The sequence below is a fragment of the Gadus chalcogrammus genome, chromosome 1 (genome assembly GCF_026213295.1).
Source record: "Gadus chalcogrammus isolate NIFS_2021 chromosome 1, NIFS_Gcha_1.0, whole genome shotgun sequence".
Lineage (NCBI taxonomy): Eukaryota > Metazoa > Chordata > Actinopteri > Gadiformes > Gadidae > Gadus > Gadus chalcogrammus.
In genome coordinates, this window is record NC_079412.1 from 18,308,998 (window position 1) to 18,331,596 (window position 22,599).

A 22,599-nucleotide genomic window follows, 5' to 3' on the forward strand; every position below is an offset into this window, starting at 1 on the left:
GCGGTACAGCTGTGTTCTGTACTGTACAACTACTAGTGCTCCCTCTAGTGGTCCGATTTTCCAGCTAAATAGTTTTAAAGAAATATTGCCTACCTCTGCCCCTTCTTTTCTATGTTGTAGCATCTATCATGTGTCCTTTATGTATTTCTGAATGCTCTGATGATATATGAATATATAAATCGAACGAAGACGAAAAAAACGATTTACATGATTTACAACCATTTTATTCAATAGTAGTAATCCTTCAGATGTGCCTTTGACTTGTCAAGACATCCATCTCCGTGAAATAAGCTCAAGGATATCCCCAATCCTGATGACTCACAACATGATCTGTCCTTGAACTAAACTGTGTCTCTGTGTCCAGGGTGATCTGTGCTGCTCTGCGGACCCACGCCACCCACAGACATGTTTTAGGGACAGCGCCAGAGCCACCATGAAAGGGTTAGGAGCCAACCGCAGCCGTCACCTGTCGGACTCCTGCGAGCCCATGGGAGGGTCCCAGAAGCCCCTCTGCCCCATGACCTCCGACCCCCACGGCTCCTTCATGCTGACGTCTACCATGAGCCACTACGGCACGCTGGACCCCCACTTCCACCAGTTCCCCGCCCCCAGCCCCGCTCAGCTGCCCCCCGACTGCCTGCTGCCCTTCAGCCAGATGTCCAGCAGCAGCACCTTCCCCCGGCTGCACTTCACCTCCCAGCAGGCCGACCAGGCCGTCTGCCCCCAGGGCTGCGTCCCCGGCGCCGGGGGCCACGGGGCCAGGCAGGGCAGCAGGGGCAGCACCCTCTCCGGCTCCCTCTCCATGGGCATGGGCCTGGGCCTGGACCTCAGCGGGGGCCCGATGATAACCAGCGGCTCGGCCACCATCTCCTCGGCCACGGCGGCCAAGATGAACCGCCTGCCCTCCAACCTGCTGGACCAGCTGGAGCGCCACCTGCCCCTGCAGCGCGACGGCTTCAGCACGCTGCAGTTCCACCGGGGACGCATGTCCAAGCAGCGCAGCGAGAGCCCCGGGCGCATCCGCCACCTCATGCACTCGGTCCAGAAGCTCTTCGCCAAGTCCCAGTCGCTGGAGGGCTCCGTGATGAAGGGCAGCCTGAACGGCCGCACGGCGGGAGGGCCGGGCGGAGCCGGGGACGCCGGGGACGACGCCGGTTGCCGGGTGACCCGCCGGAGCAAGAGTAAAGACCGGGGCAAGACGGAGGGGTCCAGGCAGAGGCCGAGGCCCAACACGATAGCGCTGTGGAGCTCGGACGACGGCCTGGACAGCGACGCCGGGGGCCTCAATGCGGTGGGGTACCGCAACCCTCTGAGCATGATGACACTGGGGCGGGCGGTGTCAGACAGCCAGGCCGCCCTCCGACACCCCATCCCGCAGGGCTACAACACCATCGCGGCATCCCACACCCTGAGGACGTCCAAGAGCAGCGGGGACCTCAAGTTCCTGGCCTGCCAAGGGACCATGCAGTTAGAGGGCCAGGCGGAGGAGGGCCGGGGGAGGGCCGGTAAGGGGGACACGCTGGTGAAGAGGGGGTCTTGGTCCACGCTGACCCTCACCCAGGCCAGGCAGGTCCTACAGAAGGGCTCGGCTTCGGTCAACAAGGCTCTACTGAAATCGACTAAGTCGTGTCACCAGGACCTGGCACAGCAATACCTTCAGGTGGGCCTTCAAGCTTTCCGTTTCATTAGCAATCTGGCCAGCAGATCGATATCATTAATCACCATCCTGAATTTTCAGTTTAATTGTTTTTTCGTTTCTAAGGAATGCTTGGCAAAGGCTTTTCAGGTTCTGCCGGTAATGAGTTAATTAAATTACATAGAGAAAAAAAGAGGTTCCTAATTGCCCATTTTTAATTAATAATATACTTTTTATCATATTATAAAAGAGAGCACTAACGAGTATTGTTATTTATCTTTCTCTGTGCCAGATATTATTCTGGGAATGGAGTTTTGTATTTTTTAACTGAGGTACTGCACAACCACACAATGCTTCATTAGGTATACTGAATTAATAACACCAAAGGCCAAATCAAGCCAATACTTCTAGGTCATTACAACATTAACGTATAAAATGCATCCATGTGCGGTAAGGCCCATTCTAACCATTTTAAACAGAGGATCACATGACCACATAACCTACTGAATATATATGTATACATATTTATATATATATATATATATGTATACATATGTTTGTGTCCTGCAGGTTCCACTGGGGGACTGGTCCGGCTCTCTGTGCCCAGGCAAGGCTGGGGGGTCAGAGATCCCCTGCAGGAGGATGCGCAGCGGCAGCTACGTCAAGGCCATGGGCGACGTGGAGGACAGCGAGGAGGACTCGGAGGGGAGTCCCAAACCCTCGCCCAAGTCGGCAGCCCGCCGCCAGAGCTACCTGAAGGCCACCCACCTGTCTCTGAGCGAACAGCCCGCTCCTCTTCTTCCTCACAAGTGAGTCCCACGACGCTGCTTCCTCTAGCCGCCCACCGTTGCTCGTGATAATAATAACAACTTGATGCTTCCTCCATTAAGGACCGTGAGTCGCTCAGTGAGTCAAACGATTTAACTTTATTTTTGTACATTAGAATGAGCAACATTGCAATAAAAAGGAATATAAAGAGAATCAAAGGGCTAAGCTAAACTTCATTGTGAACTAAAGCGTTTTAGTTCAGTAAGTAGGTTAATTTGTAGGTTTCTTTTTTCATTCATTGCTTGGTTGAAAATCGAACGTGAAAGAATTATTCATTCATAATTAATACAAATTCAAAATGCTGTTTTATTTATGCATTATCTCTGAGACACTGTCCGAAAAGCTGGTCACCAGGGGGCAGCATCTTGCCACAAGGAAAACTTAAACCAACATCAGAGCACTCAAAGCAAAGCATTACTATGATATCGTTATTAAACTATCAACACATTAAAATCATATTATCATTGTTTCACATAAATATATTTTCTTTAAGAAGAAGAGCAACAAAGAAAAAAAGACAAATCCTATTGACAAAGGAAATAGGTGAAATGTGTTGCCCTGTGCCTTACCCCTACGTCTGTACGGACAGGCCTCGTTGCTACAACCTCATGCGGGAGGACTTTCTCTGGTGTCCGCTACAAAGTGCATGCTCTATGCAGCAGCTGAGGTCAGTGTTGTCTAGTAGGCACGGTCGGGCTAGTGTGGACTTCTGCCCCCAAACCTACCCACACCCTACCTGCTCTTACCACCACTAACTAACCCCAGCACCTACCAGCACGGCCTGCCACTGTTTTCTCTGTTCTCTTAACCTTCCCGGTGTCCTGCCCTTCCTCTTCTCTGGTTTATGAAATGTACCTTCCAGGTATCCCTCAGTGATGTTTTAGTGACCTGTGACACGCCCTGTGACACCTGTTTTGTGGTCATTACATCATCATTACATCATCATTGATCCTAATGGTATAAAGTTACTCCACTCTTGACACCTCCTACTTATTTGTCCCTGCGTGTATCCCACCAACAGCAGCAGCACCCAGCACAGACAAAAACCTGCATGATCCAGATTTAGTCACTCATTTGAATAGTTTAACCTAAAATCATCTCACCCCTTCATCTCAACTACAAAATACCAGGGGTCATTAAAAAAAATGCTGCTTGATGTCTTCAATCAGGGAAACCCCCTTGTTTTTGGGGAATTAACTCTGAAACACCTCACCCCACAGCTCGCTTCCATATCTAAAAGAGCAGTCTACGAACCGGAGCCTGGACAACCTGGACTGCCTGTTGGGTCCAGTGGAAGCTCCGCCCTGCATCTGGAACAGTGACTTCAAACACAGCTTTGGGACCCTCGGCAGAGGCATTGGTGCTCAGGTACGGCCTCCCCAGCCTTCTCTACATAGTAGGTTTTTGTTGGATGCAAGAGGAGCAAAGTTGTCTAATCTCAACTATAATGCATTGCATTTATGAGACTTACGTAATGTCACTCAAACATGAATAGCAATCTAAAAACCGTGACATTACGCATGCTTTTTTGAGTTATCTTGTCCACAAATGAATAGAAAATAGAACTTACACATAAGCATCATGTGAATGAGATAGTTTAAAATGAACTTGCCGGTGGAAAGAAAAAGTTATATGAACAGGCAAACCAAATATGTGGTTATGATTAGACATGTTATTATTAGGCCCATTCATGTGAAGAAAAATGAATCATTGGCATGAATGAGGGCTCTACCTCTTCGCTGACCTTTAACTCCCGTCTAGTGAGCGCGGCATTGGGGTGCATGCCTATGAAACCTGACCTGTTTGCGTGTTCTCACAGGTGTGCGGGCAGGTCTGCGGTCGCATTGTTCCTCCGTACTATGAAGGTGAATCCCAGGCGGTGGACGCCTTGGATCTTCCGGCCGCCACGTGCTTCCGCTCGCGTAGTCATAGTTACCTGCGGGCCATCCAGGCCGGCTGCTCCCAGGACGACGACACGGCCTCCATGGACTCGGACTCTCCCCCGCCCACCTCGACGGGGTGTGCCTACAGTTCCCACCCCAGTGAGTATATAACACCCAGGATACGCTGTGGGTGAGGTTATGAATGTATTCAGTTGTTTATTGGAGGCTGAAGAAATGAAAAGTGCTGACTGCTCTTTCTCCATGTTATCTTATCAGATAACACAGCGCCTGGTATGTATATATATATATATATATATATATATATATATATATATATATATATATATATATATATATATATATATATTAATATTTATAATGTTATATATATAATATATAACATTATAAATATATATAATATATATATATATAATAATAATATATATATATATATATATATATATATATATATATATATATATGCATTGTTTATACTGTTCATAAGTGTTCGGTGTACTTAACAGTAACGTAAGGACTAATAAGAAAATATGGAACCACGGTCTGTTTGTATTTATTGAGTGTTTTGAACACATAATCAAACATTCATATCTAAACCGCCAACACCGCCACTAAACCGTTAACAAATTAAAATGTTGTTATATATGAATCAATTCAATTATATAAAATAGGGAAATCAAATGTGTGGTTTGTACCAGAATATATCGAGAACCACCAGCAGAAAGTGAAACTGGAAGTTACGATTTAAATCTACATCAGTGTAGGTATATAAAACGATATGGCTAGGGAGATTTCTCATGGTGAAATCTATTGGTCCCGTTTGAGTTATATACGCCCGGTCCTGACCCATGGGTCCGGTCCAGTACCGGTCCAGTACCGGTCCACCCCCGGCCCACTACGGGTCCGCGTCCAGACTGTGAGCTGAGCTCCCCTTCCCGCGGCTGCGCTGGTCAAACAAATGGAACGTACCTGCATTGACGCACACGCATGAACGAGGCTATGACTCATCTGGACCAATCGCCTGGCTTATCGATGTCACCGAGGACGGGAAACCTCCAATCGCGTTCACCGTGCGCCTCTGGGCAAAACGTGGACTCCAATCCTCATTGTTTAGGGCGTGTTCTTCAAATCTTTTCTTCAGAGCGCCGTTGTGTGTGTGAGAGACAAAACGAAAGACATCCCTCCGCTTCAGTCCATCGAGACAGATTTTTTGAATGGAATAGAGCTAAGGACAGTCCAGACGTTTACGAGACGGTAAGTGAACGAAGCGCGGTTGTTAATACACTGGTTGTCGTGTTATGAAGGTTAGCAGCCGGCTAACTCTGGCGGCTAACCGCCACCGTGGAAAGAAAGGGGAGAAATCGTGTCGTTAGCAGTGGCTAAGATGCTAGCCACTGGGCTGAATAACAGTCACATTATACTCCTGATGGCCCAACATGAAGGACCAACCCACAGATGATTTTTTTAGTATCATTGTGGAAAAACACGCTAAACGTTGCTTCCGTTTGTTACAAGTACATGAGCGACATCTGGATACTGACTTTCAGTCTGGTTTTCTCCCAATGTGAACTGGCCGTGAAGCCAGCTAACCCCAGTTCAATCACGCATCACGGGTTCTGTAATACAATAAAGATCGTGAGTGTATAAGGCCGGCATGTTAACCATAAACACTGTACTGTGGTGAATCGTCAACGTGGATATGGGTGTAATCGCTAGGTTTATTAAACGTCTCTTCATTAAACCCGCCGTTCTCTGCTGTCGGGATCTGACGGTACGCCCTGCCAGCAGCTCATGAGGGGAGAGCTTGCCTGGTAACCTTAAAGTTATAGGCGGCTGACACCGTTTATTCAAAACATTACACAAACATTTAACACTTGTGTTAAGGTGTACAGTTATCATCTATGGTGCTCCAATAATTGAGATGTTCATCTGAAGATAGAGTCCCAACTAACAAGTCAATAACTCTAGAGTAAACTTCTGCAGTAAACTGCTTGGTAACCATGGGCTGCTCTCCTCCCTGTTAGTTAACGCTGTTGCACTAGAATCTATTTCCTTGGGCAATGGATCCTGGCATCATGTCACAGAACCTGTTGAGCTGTTTATTGCAGTAATTTTCTTAAGCCATCTGTTCTCATTGCTTGTCTAGAGTACTTTTCAGACGTGAGGACATAATCCATATTTTATTATTTTCTTCGGTATTTGGTGCCTGGAAACCTTGGAGATATTCCAGCTCTAGTGGTGTCAAATGAACGCCTGCAAGGAAGTGGATGTCTTCTGCACTGACTGGACCACTGGTTTATTTAGTACTACTCAGAATCATCCCTAATAGAACAATCTCCATTCTTAATGGGCACTAAATATTGATCTTATTCATAATTGCATTTTTGTTTTCATGCCATGATTAGCCTCTATGTAATGTTACTTTTTTGATATTTGGTTGTCTTTATTGTGTCCGAGAAATGCATCTAGTTTAGATACGTGCTCCATATGCCAAACGACATTGTACATGTATTGCATTGATAGACTATGAGTCACCTTCACCGTCTTCCTGTTAGTATCCAGGATGAGGTAATCTGTGTGACTCAGTGGGTGAAGCCGACTCTAGTTTCACAATAAGGTCAGCAGCAGTTTCAGGTTTACAGGTGTACGCACAGCGTTATCTGGTATCTGATGTTTTAGATGGGGTCTCAATAACATGGCACATTGTATATCTACTCATGTTGAGCTTTGAACAACCTCTTTACAAGCTTGCATGTCACATACTTTGATTTATATTTGTTTTTATTAGACTACACAAACAATCTGTGTATTGTTCTAGCAGTGGCACATTCTTTAGAAATATATTTTGTACAGAGACTTCCTACCCTCGTCACTATGAATACATTCATGTGATGATCACACCTTGGCCAATTGTATCTGACACATTGAACAATAGTGGCACTTGTTCAGTAATCCGGTGGTAGTACTAGTAACCTATCTATCAGGTTTAGGTGATTCAGGACTTATCAGGACATCCTAGTGAAAGGAAATGCTTGCGCTATGAATAGTCGACTGAGAAATGTAATTCGATATTTTATTGAGCTCTGCATTTTAAAAGCAAGTTCTGCTACCCTAGCTGTCAGAAGTGTTTGCTTTATCAATCGTCATTGAAACTCTGTTTTCTTTTTTGCTTTGAAAGAATCTATTATTCTCTTCAGACAAAGAAGCTGGTTGGCTGTTTATTGTCTCATGCAATAGATATCTCTCTTTGACTGTTAACTTCCTGCCTTTCTGGGCCTACAGGTTGACATCTATTTTGTTGGGCAAAATAGAAGGCCTAATCACCGTGCCTGTGTGTACCAAATTAGGAAAACTTTTATACTGGGTTCACATTTTGTGAATGTTGAGTTGAGGTCAACTCAAGCCTGATGCAAATTAACACACCTTTTCTAGACAAAAATACTGACAAATGTGATCAATTAGAAAATGTGTGTCGGTGGGTTAGTGGGGTCTTCTTGGATAAGCAGCCTTCTCCAATATGTTAATTATATTTTTGGGAGATTATTTATAATTTTTATCTGTTACCGAAGCTTGATTTAAACATATTTTACACGAGTAAGTGTGTGGTAAAGATACATGACACCAATGGGGTTATTCCTGTTCCCGATCATTTATAATTGACGTTGTTCCATAAACACAAGCTTCAGCACACTCTAAATATTTACTACCATCATACACGCATCAACTTGTAAATAAAACGGATTGCAAACGATGATGCAAATGACAAGCAAAGGGTAATATTTCCATTTGGGACAAAGCCTCGATTAAAGCAGAATCTTAAGACTTTTGACCAAGTGTTGTTTAAGCGTGTCCGGATTAAGTGTTGGTCAAGGTTGTCAAGATGGTAGCTACACTGAGGATGGATAATCACAATCGATCTGTTGCAGATGACAGAGCCAACAGCAGGCTGGATGGTTTTATTAGACATGCACATCCTGCAGCAGGAAGAAGGCTTAATAGCTTTTACCCTCTTTAACCTCCGACCAAGAAAGATCCGGTGCAGCGCCTTGGATATCATTAATTGAAACCTTTTATTTTTTCCGGTATTCCCATTTCGGAAAACCGAAACGGAAAGATGCGTGACAGTGCCATGGCATCTATCACAAGGGCACGCTTCAGGGCACACTGGAACAGCCAGCAGATAATCACTCACAATTTGAACACCTACTCGGATCTCAGACCATTGCGCGCCTGTGTTTTAAGCATTTGCTCTGTCAGCGGTAGGACTAAAATGAGCATGCCTAATGTGAACTCCGCACCTCTCTTGGGAGACGCTTCTTATCAGGAAGGGATGTCCATTATCCTAAGTGGTTAAGACACACAGCTGTCCGTTAACAGCACTTTTTGAGTAAAGAGGTATTTACATCTGCAGAACATGCATGAAAAGTACTTGACATTCAGCTGCAGACTGACTGTTGCAAAATTGCGCTATGGGGTTGATAAAGAATGATGAGGTATTTAAGGCCTACCTAAATCCATCGATCTCTACACTTGAACTTCACATTTGTAACTGGTTTTAATGGAGCCTCAACATCTCTGGCTTTACGAAGACTGCCGCAGCAGATAACTCTTGCTATGTCCGAAGAAGATTATCAGCCGAAAAAATTGATGTAGCCACAAACAGCCGGTCTACTCGCTGGGCACCAAGCCCGTTGGTAGTGGTGTTTGAGCGGGCCATGATGGCACAAATCAACCAGGGACACGAGACTGGATTGGGCTCCTTCCCCAAGGGTGTCGGTAATCTGCACGTGGCCCACTTTGTAAAGACCTGATGCTCACAAGCAATATTAAGTCCTTATTTGGTGATGCTTAGAATGAATAGATTTCACATCCATTCCCTTCCTCCCATTTATGAATTCTTGGCTTTAAATGTAGATCACGTCAGGAATATGTAATTGGAGCATATTTGTATATTTGCACAGAACAAACGGCACATTCATTTTTTTAAATGCCCTCTTATTAATGTGAGGTATTCCAAAAATGTGTGCCATTTCTGAGGGTCATTAGGATTACAATATAGTACATTATTCCCCTTGTTGGTTGATGGATTTCAGCCAAAAATACTGTTGCGGTCCAACGGGAGTGTTTGTGGGAAGACAAGACAGTGTACATCAGTGGAGCTGTTTCCAGACCTTTTCTTTTTTGTCATTGTTTGTGTCTCATGTTGGCAGCGTTTAACGATGGGTGTATTCGTGAGTCACAGGCCTCACGCCTGAACTCCAAAGCCCTGGGATTGTAGGGCGCTGTGGCAGGAATTTGGATCAACGCTGGAGAATGAGAGCCAATGACGACTGATGGATTATTCTATTTCATATTTATGTTAAGCTTGCTTGTGATTTGCCTACACGAAGCGTCTGCCGTGTGAACACCCTAGAAGAACTGGACCTGGAGTATAACACTTTTCTGAGTCTCTCAAACAGTCATTAATCACCGTCATCCAGCTGTTAAAATACATATCCCCCTCCCTCTTCCTCTGTAGAACGACTATGTTATTTCACTCTTGTTGGCCTGCCTCAGCCCACCGCAACCCTACAATTAGCTACTGGTGACGGAGTAAGAGTCACCCTCCTCCTGGCAGAACTTTTCCTTGGCTGCGTGTCAGATCCGGCTCACTGACGAGTAAGCCCCTCTCGGGCCTAATTGTGAATCATTTTTTTATTGCATTGTTTTCGGGGTGTTGGGAGATCTATTGAGTGAGTGTTTATTTGTCTGTCTGAGAGGGTTCCAGACAGTAGTTCAACGGACAACGTTTGTCGGCCGGGATTATATAATGTCTGAACTATTTTAAGGTGAATGGACTGACACACAGTGAAGTGTCAGTCCATGCAATGTAACATTTAAGCAAATAAGACTAGACTTTAGGTAACGCTTAAGTCCGTTTTAAAGAAGATGGGCTTGAATGTCAACAAAATAAATCTTTTTTTTAAAATATCGTATTCAACTTTTGTTATTTTATGCATGAAAAAGCTGTTGATGATTCTGAACAATGCCATGTGCATTGCATTGTAAATGAGTGTGTGTACTGCACTTTAATAAGGTTAGTGTTGCATGGTATACAGGAACCCAATCAATACCCTGCCATTTAAAAATGGTACAAAACAAAACCCAGTTCTCTTAGTTCCGTTATGCAGTAGATAAGTGTGTTAAGCCGTATTTCCTAGGAGTTGCTTCGATGTGCGAGCGTGGGACAGTGTATGCAGTGCTTTGTATCCACTCCCTGCAGGCATGGTGGACATGTCATCAGTTATTATTTTCTCTCATATGCATGCTAGCTTTAATTTGAGCACAAGTAACTCTATAAACTGAAGGCACATAGTATTTGTCTGAATGAAGCACTCTACTTATTTAATTCACAGTACATCCAGTGGTTGATCTCTATGAAAAAACGTTCAACACCAAACAATGCGTTTGTTGCTTGCCATCATGGGAAGTCCAGGCGGAAAAAACTGATCATTAGCGGAAAAACTTCTAATTTTTACTTTGAAGACGCGCGTCACTGCAAAACACAGGATATTTTCAATGGCCTTTTCAGTCTTCATAATTTCCGAGCTTCTTTCGACAGGCCAGCTATGCTCTCCACTGCAACACTTGATATTTCTTACAATTGATTAAAAAGTAACTAAACATTTGTGAAAAAAGTATAGCGATTTTGTGTCAAACCATAAAGTTAAGACTACGCTGTTTAATGAGTGATTTGGTTTATAATATATATAGTTAACTATACAAAATAATCATAAACTTAAGTATACAAGACATCAGATTACTGCATGCTATGTAAAAACTTTCTTTACCCTATGACCGTGAAAAACCTATTCATGGTCAAAAACAGCTTACATGAACTGCAAGTCTTGCACTTCATGGGGATGAGGCTCAAACCCAGGATTATTAGCCTGCACACTGCAGTAGTGACCTAAATTTGACTGAACACAGACTACTCAATGCACCTCCTTGGCGGAGCTCTGCGCTCATGATGTTGTAGTTGTTCGTTGTGGTATTGTTTCAGTATCGATCGAAATATTTTGGCAAGTATCGTATGGAAGTCATAATTCTGGTATCGTGACAGCACTAATCCCTGTGTCCTTGCTTGTTGGCAAGATATCATTCAATTTCTAAACACGTATTTTATTGACAACATTATGCAAATATGCTGTATTCAATTAAGTAAACACATTTTATACATTAGCTGATGAACTTACAGTGCATGACTCGACGTTGCTGTATATTGTGGGAATGGAAGTCTAGGCTCAGTATACATTCGTATGGATGCATATCAATGCCATAATATTTTGAATTTGAAAAGACATTGTGTTTTTTTTATATGGAAATGTTAATGCCCTGGAATTCACAACATTTAAATATTATACTTATCCGTTTTGAATTCACTTATTTGAAATTGAAATATGACTTTTCAAGTTGTGCTGTTCAAATATGTTGTAAGATGTCAATAACTCTTCTTCGCTTGTTTCAATGTTACAGTTTGCCTTTTTTAAGATCCTTTTATCAATTTAGAGCACACATACCCTCTTTATATTTGGGAAAGATGGAGCATCTCTATTTAAAGATAATACAAATGATCTTTTGTATTCTTCATCAGGCTGTTTAAATACTACAGGATAACAATGTCATAGGATCATATTTCTATCCAGCAGCTGTTCAATCTAGGATCTATCTCCCAATGAAAAGTAGGACCTAGTTTCCATACTATCAGTCCCTGGAGATAAGGGGGGCGGAGGCAGGGTGTGATAATGACGTCAATGGAACACAGTCCGTAGGTTCACAGGTAGTGCAGTGAGTGCACTCTGCAGCCCGGTAGGGAGGGTTCAGGAAAACTAGAAGCAGGATTGTTTTTGCAGGTAGTCGGTTGATGTGTCTGTATAATGGGCTGCAGCTGGATAGATGGCTAGCTGGGTGCTTGACGTTCATCATGGTTGAAGTTCTGGCCCTTTGGCATGGACGAAAACAATCCAAACAGCAGAGCCCCGGCGTCAACCCTCCCATTTCCATCCTTTGTTTTCCAGCTGCGGTCAGTAGGAAGGCTCCCCCGGTCCCCCCCCGGACCACCTGCAAGCCACTGATCTCCATCACGCTGCAGAGCAGCACCGAGTCGGCCCAGGACACCTACCTGGAGCAGCAGGAGCACGCCAGCGACGCCAACAGCCAGTCCGGACGCAGCAACTCCTCCGACAGCCTCTGTAGCATCCGCACCGGCACTCTGGCTAAGGGCACCCTGCCCCCGGCCCCGGCCTCCGTCTGTACCCACACGCCCGTCGCCGCCTTCGTGGCCCCTCTCCCCGCCTCCGTCCCGGGCCTCGCTCTGTCCGCCTCGGTCACCCACCTCATCCCCACCACCACAGCCCCGGTGACCCCCATCCCTGCCCCTCGAGACATCCCTGTCACTACCGCGACCACCAACACCACCGCCCTCTCCGCTGTCTCCCCCCTCAGCACTACTGTCACCACCACCTCTGCCTCTACTCAGTCCCAGAATGACACCGTGAGCTGCAGGCTCATCTCAGAGAAGTTTGTCATCAGCGAGCCCAAGAGGAAACTGTCTTCCATCGGAATACAGGTAACACAGTGGCCCCTTTTTTACAGCATGGTTCCCAACGTGTTATTGATCCTGGTCATTCCTACTGTCAGTGCATGCACACATGGCTTCTGTGGATAAAGTGTAGTTTTGTTGTGCTTGGCAGGTGGACTGTGTGGTGCCCGTCCCAAGAGAGAAAGCTCTAGCCCTGACCTCGCCGCTCAGATTCCAGTCCATCGGAGTCCAAGTGGAGAACGGCCGGCCGTAAGGACTCTACTTTCTGCCATAGAGTTATTCTAATAGCGTGTTAAAGGTACTATGTGTATGAATTACGAATTCCCTTCTCATTACTGGTCCATGGGGCCGGTAAGTGAACTGCAGCGTGCTCGAGCTCACGCATTCAGACTACTGGAGTGCGAGCTCAGTGACAGTTGGTTGAGACCATAACAATCCTAAACTGAATATAGTTATAATCAAAATAAACGTTATGGAAATTACTAGGGCTGTCCCCTGAAAGTCGATGATTCAAATCATCCGTCGGGAAACCCTGCAGTCGACTCAGAGAATCTGAGTTGACTGCGGGGTTTCCCGCCATCTTCCTTTTATTTTTCTTATAATACTGTTAATATAAATTGCAAACTGCGCATACAGATCCCACCGCAGGCTTAACATTCACCATTTGCATCATAGCTCTAATGATAATAATAAAGAGAAGCTTTATTTAGACACTGTCCATGTCACTGTGGCGATTGATTCATTGTAACTTTGTTTGCTAGACAGAATCTTGCAGAGGGAAGCGGCTGCCTCCCCTTACATTATTTCTACATTTCCTCTAGGAGCGCAGTCAGTGGCGAAACAGTGCTGTGTATTCTTTCGGGCTTAATAAATGTAATCAGATCGTGAACACGGGGCTCATATAGTGGATGTTCCACCAGCCTATACATGAGCCCAGTGTTCATTATCGGACCGCATTATGGGAATTAGCCTAATTAAAACCCGACAGGAATAAGTTGGCTACAATTCCGATGAGTTTGATTGATAAACTGTTCAGGTGAGAAGGTAATGTGCGCAACGCGCAAGCATATATAAAAGGCCTATAGCCTACCAAAACAGTGTTAATAGAAAGAAAACTCATTTTTTAAACCTCCAAAAGACCTGCCCTCGCACGGCCGCCGAATAGTCGAATCTCTGGACTGAAAAGGCAGATCTGATTCAGAAAATTCAGAGTCTGGGACAGCCCTTCTAAATTTCCTCCGGTTGCGGCCCGGGCCAGGCGTCAATGTCAATTTATAGTGGGTCGGGTGCAGAATGTAATTCGCGCAACTGTTGAAATACTTAAAACTCGGTTTTAAGTATTGCAGGTGCGGGTTTGCAAAATAAGACCCGTGCAGGACTCTGGCTCTGGCACACTAGCCGCTGGTCGGAAGAACGAGTCAATAGTTTGCTCACAGAGACGTTTACGCACGCTCGATAATTAATCTCTAGGACCCTCCCCCTCCACACATTAGCCACTAACAGTAGCCATTCCCTATCCTTCTCACACTCATTGGCCTGCTACAGATTCCGGATTTGTTGACGCGCACTTCCCTGTGTAATGTGTAAAAATAAAAAAATACATGTGCGACTAGATGTAAAATTCTGTCGCATACCGGAAATCTCATATTTTGGTTGCAAAATGCGACCATTTGTACGCAAAATGCGACCATTTGGTCGCAGTCTGGAGCTCTGCAGAGCCCTGCAGTTTTAATGATAGAAATCAGCCCAAAGCTCCTCCTACGCATCGGAAAGAGTCTGGAGGGTATTATTAAGTTAAATGACTATTGTAAATGAACAATTAAGAAGATGAATGCATTTAGAAATCCTAGCCCCCTTCAAATCTATCTACGTTTCTATTCTTTTTGCGGTATGATTTACTCCCATCAGATCAGGCTCACTTATTCATAACCAGTTCCTTCCGAGGTTGTGAGGCTCCAGGCCTTTTCCTTCCTAGTGTACCTTGTTTTGTTTTCTCCTCTCCAGCCCGTTTAATCCGGCTGACTGGCCCTCAGCGCGCCGCTGTCTGTAGCCCTGTCGCGACCCACCAGCTTTTCCCAGCAGAGTCGGGGGCCAAGGTCACCCAGCAGTCAGCCCAGAGGCCCTGATTGATGCTCTGTAGCTCTGGTTCTGACAATAGTGAAGTGACCATTGTAGCGGGGAGGCTGGTCGTTCACAATCCCCAGCGCATTGTCATTTGCTCTAATCACATTTCGTCTCCGCTGCGCCGTGCAATCTTTGAAGGCAGCAGTCCATTTTGCTCTATGTGCTCTCGTCTCCTCCCCGCTACCCTCGTTCGCCACACTCTCTGAAATAGGCTCCAGTTTCCGTTTGCCTCGCCTCCGCTGCTGAAATCTATAATATGTCATTGATAATCAATCATTTCCATATTAACACGTCTGCATAATCAGAAAGTTAGGTTAATCACCACAGAGGCTGGGAAATGAGTGGAGAAGGGAATGGCCTGTAGCATAGGATCGCAGGTCAGAATCAAGCCTGGATTGGGTTAGAAGTTACTAGTTACAAGGCGTATCAACTATGAGGTTGGCACACCCAGGGCCTGGGCTCAGACACCCAGCTACGTTTCCTTGTTCCTCCACTCAATCATTCATACTTGTATGAATATGTTTGATGGCTTATGTGTGTGTGTGTGTGTGTGTGTGTGTGTGTGTGTGTGTGTGTGTGTGTGTGTGTGTGTGTGTGTGTGTGTGTGTGTGTGTGTGTGTGTGTGTGTGTGTGTGTGTGTGTGTGTGTGTGTGTGTGTGTGTGTCCAGTCTCAGCCGGGACAGCAGCATGGCCTCCAGGCAGAACACAGAGTCAGAGCCCCAGGACTCCCTGGACGCCCCGTCAGCAGTCAACTGCACCAACAGTCAGACAGCCACCAACATCAATGCCAACGGCCCCAGCGCCGACGACAGCGCCCCGAGGTCACTGAAACACACGCCCTCTGCAATGGTCAGGATACCCACGGAGCCCCTGGTGGACCCGGCGCTAGACCCCTCATCCCTCCCGCCCCCGCACCCCAGCCTGGGCACGGAGAACGGCAGCGCGCAGCCCGGGGACGAGAGCACGGGCGACGCCCTGTCTGCCGCACCCGCCTGCCTCCGCGACGGGAACTGGTTCCTGAAGCTGCTGCAGGCGGAGACGGGCCGCATGGAGGGCTGGTGTCAGCAGATGGAGCTGGAGACCAAAGACAACCCGCTCTCAGAAGAGGGTAAGGGTGCCAGACGACGCCGTGGTTTTCTCTCTGTATGATGATCTGATTTAGGTGTACAAAAGAGGCTTTGAGTTGACATTGAAGTGGCCTGGACCACTCTGGTCTCAGGCATGGGTGGTTATGGGGGAGGGGGGAGGACATGGCGGAGAGACAAGGAGACAGGCTTATTATGGCTAATGGTCTGCAGTAGCACTGCTCGTTAGGCATTAAGTAAGCACCGGTGCAGCCGAAGCCGAGCCAGAGCCGACTGCTTATCTCTCCGTTTCATCTCCCGGAACACCACAGAGGCTTTCAGAGCTGCTTTCCCTTCTGCAGCGGCCTTAAATATGCATGAGTAAAAAAAAAAAAAATGGATCCAAAAATACACTTATCAGTAGATGCTCCATAAAACTATAAATCCCCCTGCTTGTTATACATTAGATCGATGACTTCTTCCCCATGTCGATAGGCAACCGTATTCTGTGTTCTACTGCGCTTTCCTATTGGAGTTGTAGTTTGTGCTAGCTACGCGCCATAGGAAACCCGTGCATATATCTTATTTCCCTGCAAAAGATATGCAAACCAGACACGGCTGGTGTTGGCCTCGTTTTGTTTCACAGTACGCAACCCGCATGTCTGGTGCAGCTGCTCTGCTTGTCCTCACATGAGCCTGTAATGATTTTCCCCGTCCCCCTGGTGTGCAGTGCTTGGGACGGTGCGCAGTGCGGTGGGAAGCGCCCAGCTCCTCATCGCCAGCAAGTTCAAGCAGTTCAGAGGGCTCTGTGTGGAGAACCTGGTGAGTCCTGCTGGTCTTCACCATCTTCCTAACGCTCTTCACCGCTCACCCCCCTCATATCAGTATCTCGCATGCTTCTGGACTCCGGCCACTTACACACACTTTTTAACCAAGTAAATACTTGGCTCGGTAATGCGCAAGGATAAGTGGGAGGGAGAAGGCTTGGGATAGAGGCTCTTGGGTGCCAGGGGCAAACGCCCACATACATGCAAACCAGCTCACCCTGACATGCTGAAACTCGAGCAGTGCTTTGCGGTACATTTAACTTGCACTGCTGCGGTCCACTGCACCCCCTGTCGTCTGATGAGCCGAATTACAAGTCTTAACAAACCAACCCTGTCATGCCTGGTTTAGGACGTGAACTCCAACCCAAGGCCCACAGCACAAGACCTGGCCGGGTTCTGGGATCTGCTGCAGCTGACCGTGGAGGACATAAGCCTGAAGTTTGACGAGCTCTACCAACTCAAAGCCAACAACTGGGAGTTTCCTGAAAAACCAGCGATCAAGGTACAGAGAGCAATTGTACATTGCTCTTTCACAGAGCATTGGCATGTGGCATGGCAAATATAAAATTGCTTTTGTTGAGCTTTTTGCACCATGTTTGCATTTCATTCGAGTTTGGACAGGCTTAGGTTTTCTAACATTGATAAAACCAACTTATTTGACTGTATTTGAGGTCCTATATCAGATCTTTGGTTGACCAGTATGCGTGCGTCTCATTGCTGTGTGTATATGTACACCAAATCTTTAATTAGATTTACACCTTTCGGGATTTCATTGTGACTGTGCTTATGAGGAAACTGGGAAAGTAAGATGTCTTATATTTTAATGCACCTTCAGATGTAGAAATTAAATGTTGTTGTATAGGTGACTTTGCAATGACAAATAAAGTCTATATCTATCTATCTATATAAAAGTGGACTTTAAAAACTCTAAAAGAGGGAGGGAAGCAATCCAGCGTGTTTATTATCCTGTGTCCATCCCCAGGAGGAGAAGAAGCCCCTCACAGCCTCCGTGCCAAAGAAACCCCTGAAGCCTAAGCTGGCGGCGGGGAAAGACCGCAGCGTGGACTCGGCCGTGGACAAGCAGCGGCAGGAGGCCAGGAAGCGGCTGTTGGCGGCCAAGCGCGCCGCATCCACCCGACAGAACTCTGCCACGGAGAGCGCCGACAGCATAGAGATCTACGTCCCCGAAGCCCAGACCCGCCTCTGAGGGGTGGGGAGGAGCGTCTGAAGGGAGGGGAGGAGCTGAGAGGAGCAGCAACTCCTCCCCCTCCCCCCTGATCCCGACCCTCCAACCCTACTCTCCTGGAGACACATCATCACTTATGCACACAAGCTTCCCCAGACCCACCAGGCATGACCATGCAGAAGGACAGGGGCCTGCGTAGGTCTTCTCTCCAACAGAAGGCGGGCTGGGCAGCTTTCGGGGGACTTTCCAGGCCCCCATCCCTTTCCCAGACCCCCCCCTCCCCCCATAATTATTAGAGAACTGTCTTCCGGCTGCCGTCGGGACCGAAGAGACTTTTGACAGACGGATGTTTAAATCTAATGTTATTATTGTTATTAATATTGAGCGTATAATAATAATAATTATTCTCTCCCAAAATTATATCAAGACTGTCTTACTTCTATCTTGGAGAGCGACTCCAACCTCCCCTCCCGTCTTTTTATCGTTTTGTTCTTCCTTTTTCCTTGTGAGCTGAACAAACCTCTTGGTTGTACCAGAAGTTTACGCTGACACTCTACTCCCCCTCCACCCTCCAACCTCCCCCCTTGGACCCGAGTCTTCAGTAGGCAAGTCCTGCCTGGTTTACGAGCCTAGCTACCGCCACCCCAACCCCGCCCCCCCGCCCCCCCCCACACCACACACACACTCAGGACGCACACGCAGGTGTACTCGCTGTCTGCATAAGTCTTCCTATTCTCTCTTTGTAATAGGCCTGGCTGCCACCCCATCCAACGCGGTGTGTGTGTGTGTGTGTGTGTGTGTGTCGTGCGTAAGCTTCACCGTGTAATAACTTACTTACTAGGTCTGTATGATACGACTTTACTCTTTAGCAGTAGACAAAGAACGACGACAACCACCACCATCCACCAGGAACCAGAGGACGCCGGTAGCATATGTTGTTGTGAGGATCACTCCCTGGTTGTTGCCATGTTCATTTTGTAAATGTTCTACAGCAGATTATTTGTTTAGAAAGAGGTCCGTGTTGAGTACCCAGGTAGTTTTTTATAGACAGAGTACATGTGCTGTCATATTTTAGCTCTCGATGCAATCATTCACTCCACTTTCTCTCACACACACACACGCACACAACACGCACACTACAATGCTGCTTGTGTATGTGCAAGTCATTTCGTTCAAAGTCTTATTTTTTTTTTCATATTTTCTCCTTTTCTTTTCTAACGGGATATGAGAAACGACTGAGGCGTCGGTGTTGTGCACTCCAGAGAATGCAGTAAATGGATGCGTTTTAATATTCATCTGAATTTTGATGCCACCTTTCCATTCACTTTACTTTCTTTTGTACCCCTGATCATTCTACTTTGACACTGCATCCCCATGTGATGTAGGGGACCAAATCCATCACCACTTTAGCATTCCCACCACACTGCAGTAGTACGCTTCTCGGCTGGGCATCCACTTGCTCCTGGAAAGGAAATCTAACTTAGTTTAGCAATAAAAATGTAATGGAAAATGTACATTCAACGTAGCTATGGATATGTGTAATATTACATGCCCACTCTTAATTAGTTTGATAGGACCTCTTCAGTTAGGTTGCATTATTATTTTAAAAACTTCCCTTTCTCTTCTTCTGGTACTGAGGTTTTTAAACATTTATAAAATTCTCAGGGTAAGCACTTATATAAACGTCACAAACCATTAAGGGAAATACAAATATTGATGTATTATTACCACTACTCTGAAGTTGTACAAACAATAACTAGGCATGAAGAACCAATGGTTTTGGTTTACTGCAGTAACATGTGAGCGCATTGGGCTTTACTTGCCTTACTGCTCCAACTGAAGAAGAACAATTTGGTCACTCAGTCTCCTTTCTAGCAGCATAGCTTCCCTTCCCTGTCCAGACATGCACTGTTGACATGCACTGTTGACATGGAACAACTATGGTACTTTTGTTTTTTTTTTCATTATGTTTTTTTTTTTTCCATGAATTGTGTCCGACAGGCGTCTATATTTAAATCTGATGGTGCTGTAGAGGCTCGGCTTGTGTGCATATAGTGGCACAGAGCTTGAAGAGTAATTTATTCAGTTGTCGACATTTCAAAGTCTCCAAAAGGTTATTTTCAAGTGAAGGTTTATTCAATTATTGCTTTGTATGAGGAAACTGTAGTACTGCTCCATTTGAGCACCTTTTATTTTTATTTACACATTTGACAAAATTCACTGCAGTTCTCTATACTATTTCAACCACAATACACGCACTGCAATGTAAAAGTATATTTCACATTGGAAACGCCTTGTTTCAAATGTGTTTTCGCAGATTTGTCTCATGGTTATGTCAGTCGTGGGGATATATCTAAACATTTTCTTACAATAACAAATAATTTCATCTCAAACTTCTCCCACGAATGCTAGTTTGCAAACACAAAAACTGCACTCCCATTTTTTTAGATTTTACATTTCAATTGATTTCAGATATGGAAATGCTGGGATCATGACGCCAGATATTTATTTTATTCAGTTGTATTTGTATTCCATCAGCAATGGACATGTACGTCTCATTGTCCAAACATCATTAAACATCCCTTTTGCTACATGTCCTGGTCATCCTTCTTGCTATTTTATCATCTACTATCTTGGTGATATTGGCTCTTGAGTTGATATTACTAACACACCTTGACCCGGAGACTTGGATATTATTGTGTTAGCATTCAAAACATGGCCTTCCAGATGCAGATGCCATAGCTGGTGTAATTTAAATGTCTTGAATGGGTCTATTGAAAGTATGGGAAGAAAACTTGTTTCAGGAAGGCGTTCAGGATTTGTACATCAAAGTTGAAACTGTGACAGTGAAGAAGTGCTTGCATCCTTCTCCTTTTACTATCATGAGCTGGATCCCTTTATTGCTCCTTATGTTGAACTCATACGAGTGCATGACTTGATCAGGGATCTTATGAAGGTTTGTTTACCGGAACTTGGTGAGTTTCAAAAGGGCTACTCATTGGACAACAAGCAACTCTAATGGCAGAATATGTGTACATTGGTGAACACGCTATTTGGCCACCGTGTGGACATGGCAATGACTTCAAATGACTAGGTCAAAGTACTTTAACTTCTACTCTGCATATAATTGAGCCATTATAAAAAAACTGCAATTCACTTTTTTTGAGGAAGTCGGTTATAGGTATAATTAGTCTTGGTAACGCCGACAGCTGCCAATCATCTGGAGGGACTTTCAATATTTAATAATGCCGTAGCCTAGTCAAAATGTGCTTTGATTGGTTCTCACATGCGGCCTTTACCTGAAAGGGAATGCCGCTGTTATCAAATTATGTTTACTGATGTGCCATCCCCAAATTCTGAATAGGATGCGTAACAAACGAGTCATTACATAGGGCTTGATCAACCTCGTTCCAGGGCGTAATCGACTCACGACCGGACGTCTGGACCGTGATGAGTTTTATTGGCCAGAGAGGGGAACATATAAGTTAGTGTTACATCGGTTTAGCGGCGAGGGAGAGGTCGGGACTGTTGATAGAAATATATCCTTTTTTCTCCTTGTTATTCTTGTAAATGTATTATTCTCCTCGCTCATAGTAAGTGATACCAGAATCTGCATGCTGGTAGAAAAGGATAAAGCTACAATTCAGGATCCTATCTCAGCCCAAGCGATGAGCGACTACCATAAAGACTACCTATTATCACTTGATCTTGAACTCCCTCGATGATTGGCTGTCGCCTTACTTTCAACAGTTCGAGGGCTCATTCAGGATTCTTGGGGAGTTTTGCTGTTGCCATCCTTGACCTTTCCATGCACTTATAATATCCTATTTCATCATCACAGCGTACTAGACTGGGATTATTCAAGGCGTTAGCTTGACTATTTAACAATTGATCGAAAGCATCACCATGAAAACCCGAAATTACGTTTGACATGTCCTCTCAGAGATATAACTACGTTAACGAGCAAAAAATATGTATTTCAAGATAACCCTGTATTACACACGGTTTAAAATGTAAGCACATAGCCCATCGGACAGACGAGGGGCTGTGTCATGTTAGTGTGTATTAGTTAGAAACTGTGGTGGGGCTAGTTTCTATTAAGAGAATAAAGATTATTGATTGAAATATGTTTGTTATCTTAATATGGAGTGAGAATAAGATTTGATGTCTTGACCCTGCAGGGCATAGGCCTAATAATAAATAATATATAATTGTAGAATAATATATAATTGTAGAAAAATAACCGCAGGGGTTGTTCATGAATCCTAACATTCATGAGCAACATCAAGCAGTGCAAATGCCAATAATCATTTTTCTTTTTCTTTTTAATCTTTTTTTTATGTATTGTTACGCCAGTAAACAAATTCCAAGGGCAATAAGCTCTGACCAACCCTCCTCTCATGGACTCTTCACTGCCCTGGAGGCAGTGCTCCACTTCCTGCACCACGGACG

The 22,599-nt window shown here is 45.3% G+C and overlaps 1 protein-coding gene across 1 annotated transcript; it reads left to right on the top strand.

Moving 5' to 3' along the window:
• The first annotated feature begins 433 nt into the window (after positions 1-433).
• On the top strand, positions 434-18,736 carry dlgap4a (discs, large (Drosophila) homolog-associated protein 4a). Its single transcript, XM_056593814.1, has 12 exons — positions 434-1,660; positions 2,207-2,445; positions 3,054-3,131; positions 3,685-3,832; positions 4,284-4,506; positions 6,840-6,867; positions 12,433-12,973; positions 13,098-13,195; positions 15,739-16,178; positions 16,865-16,956; positions 17,311-17,463; positions 17,944-18,736. The coding sequence occupies exons 1-12, from the start codon at positions 434-436 to the stop codon at positions 18,166-18,168; spliced, it is 3,492 nt and encodes a 1,163-aa protein (XP_056449789.1). The 3' UTR covers positions 18,169-18,736.
• The last annotated feature ends 3,863 nt before the right edge of the window (positions 18,737-22,599 follow it).

Excerpts from the sequence above, each read along its gene's own strand:
- dlgap4a (XM_056593814.1), top strand. The coding sequence starts at position 434 with ATGAAAGGGTTAGGAGCCAACCGCAGCCGTCACCTGTCGGACTCCTGC. Across the intron at positions 6,868-12,432 it reads TCCATATGCCAAACGACATT|TAGGAAGGCTCCCCCGGTCC; the intron begins GTACATGTATTG and ends AGCTGCGGTCAG. Across the intron at positions 13,196-15,738 it reads CAAGTGGAGAACGGCCGGCC|TCTCAGCCGGGACAGCAGCA; the intron begins GTAAGGACTCTA and ends GTGTGTGTCCAG.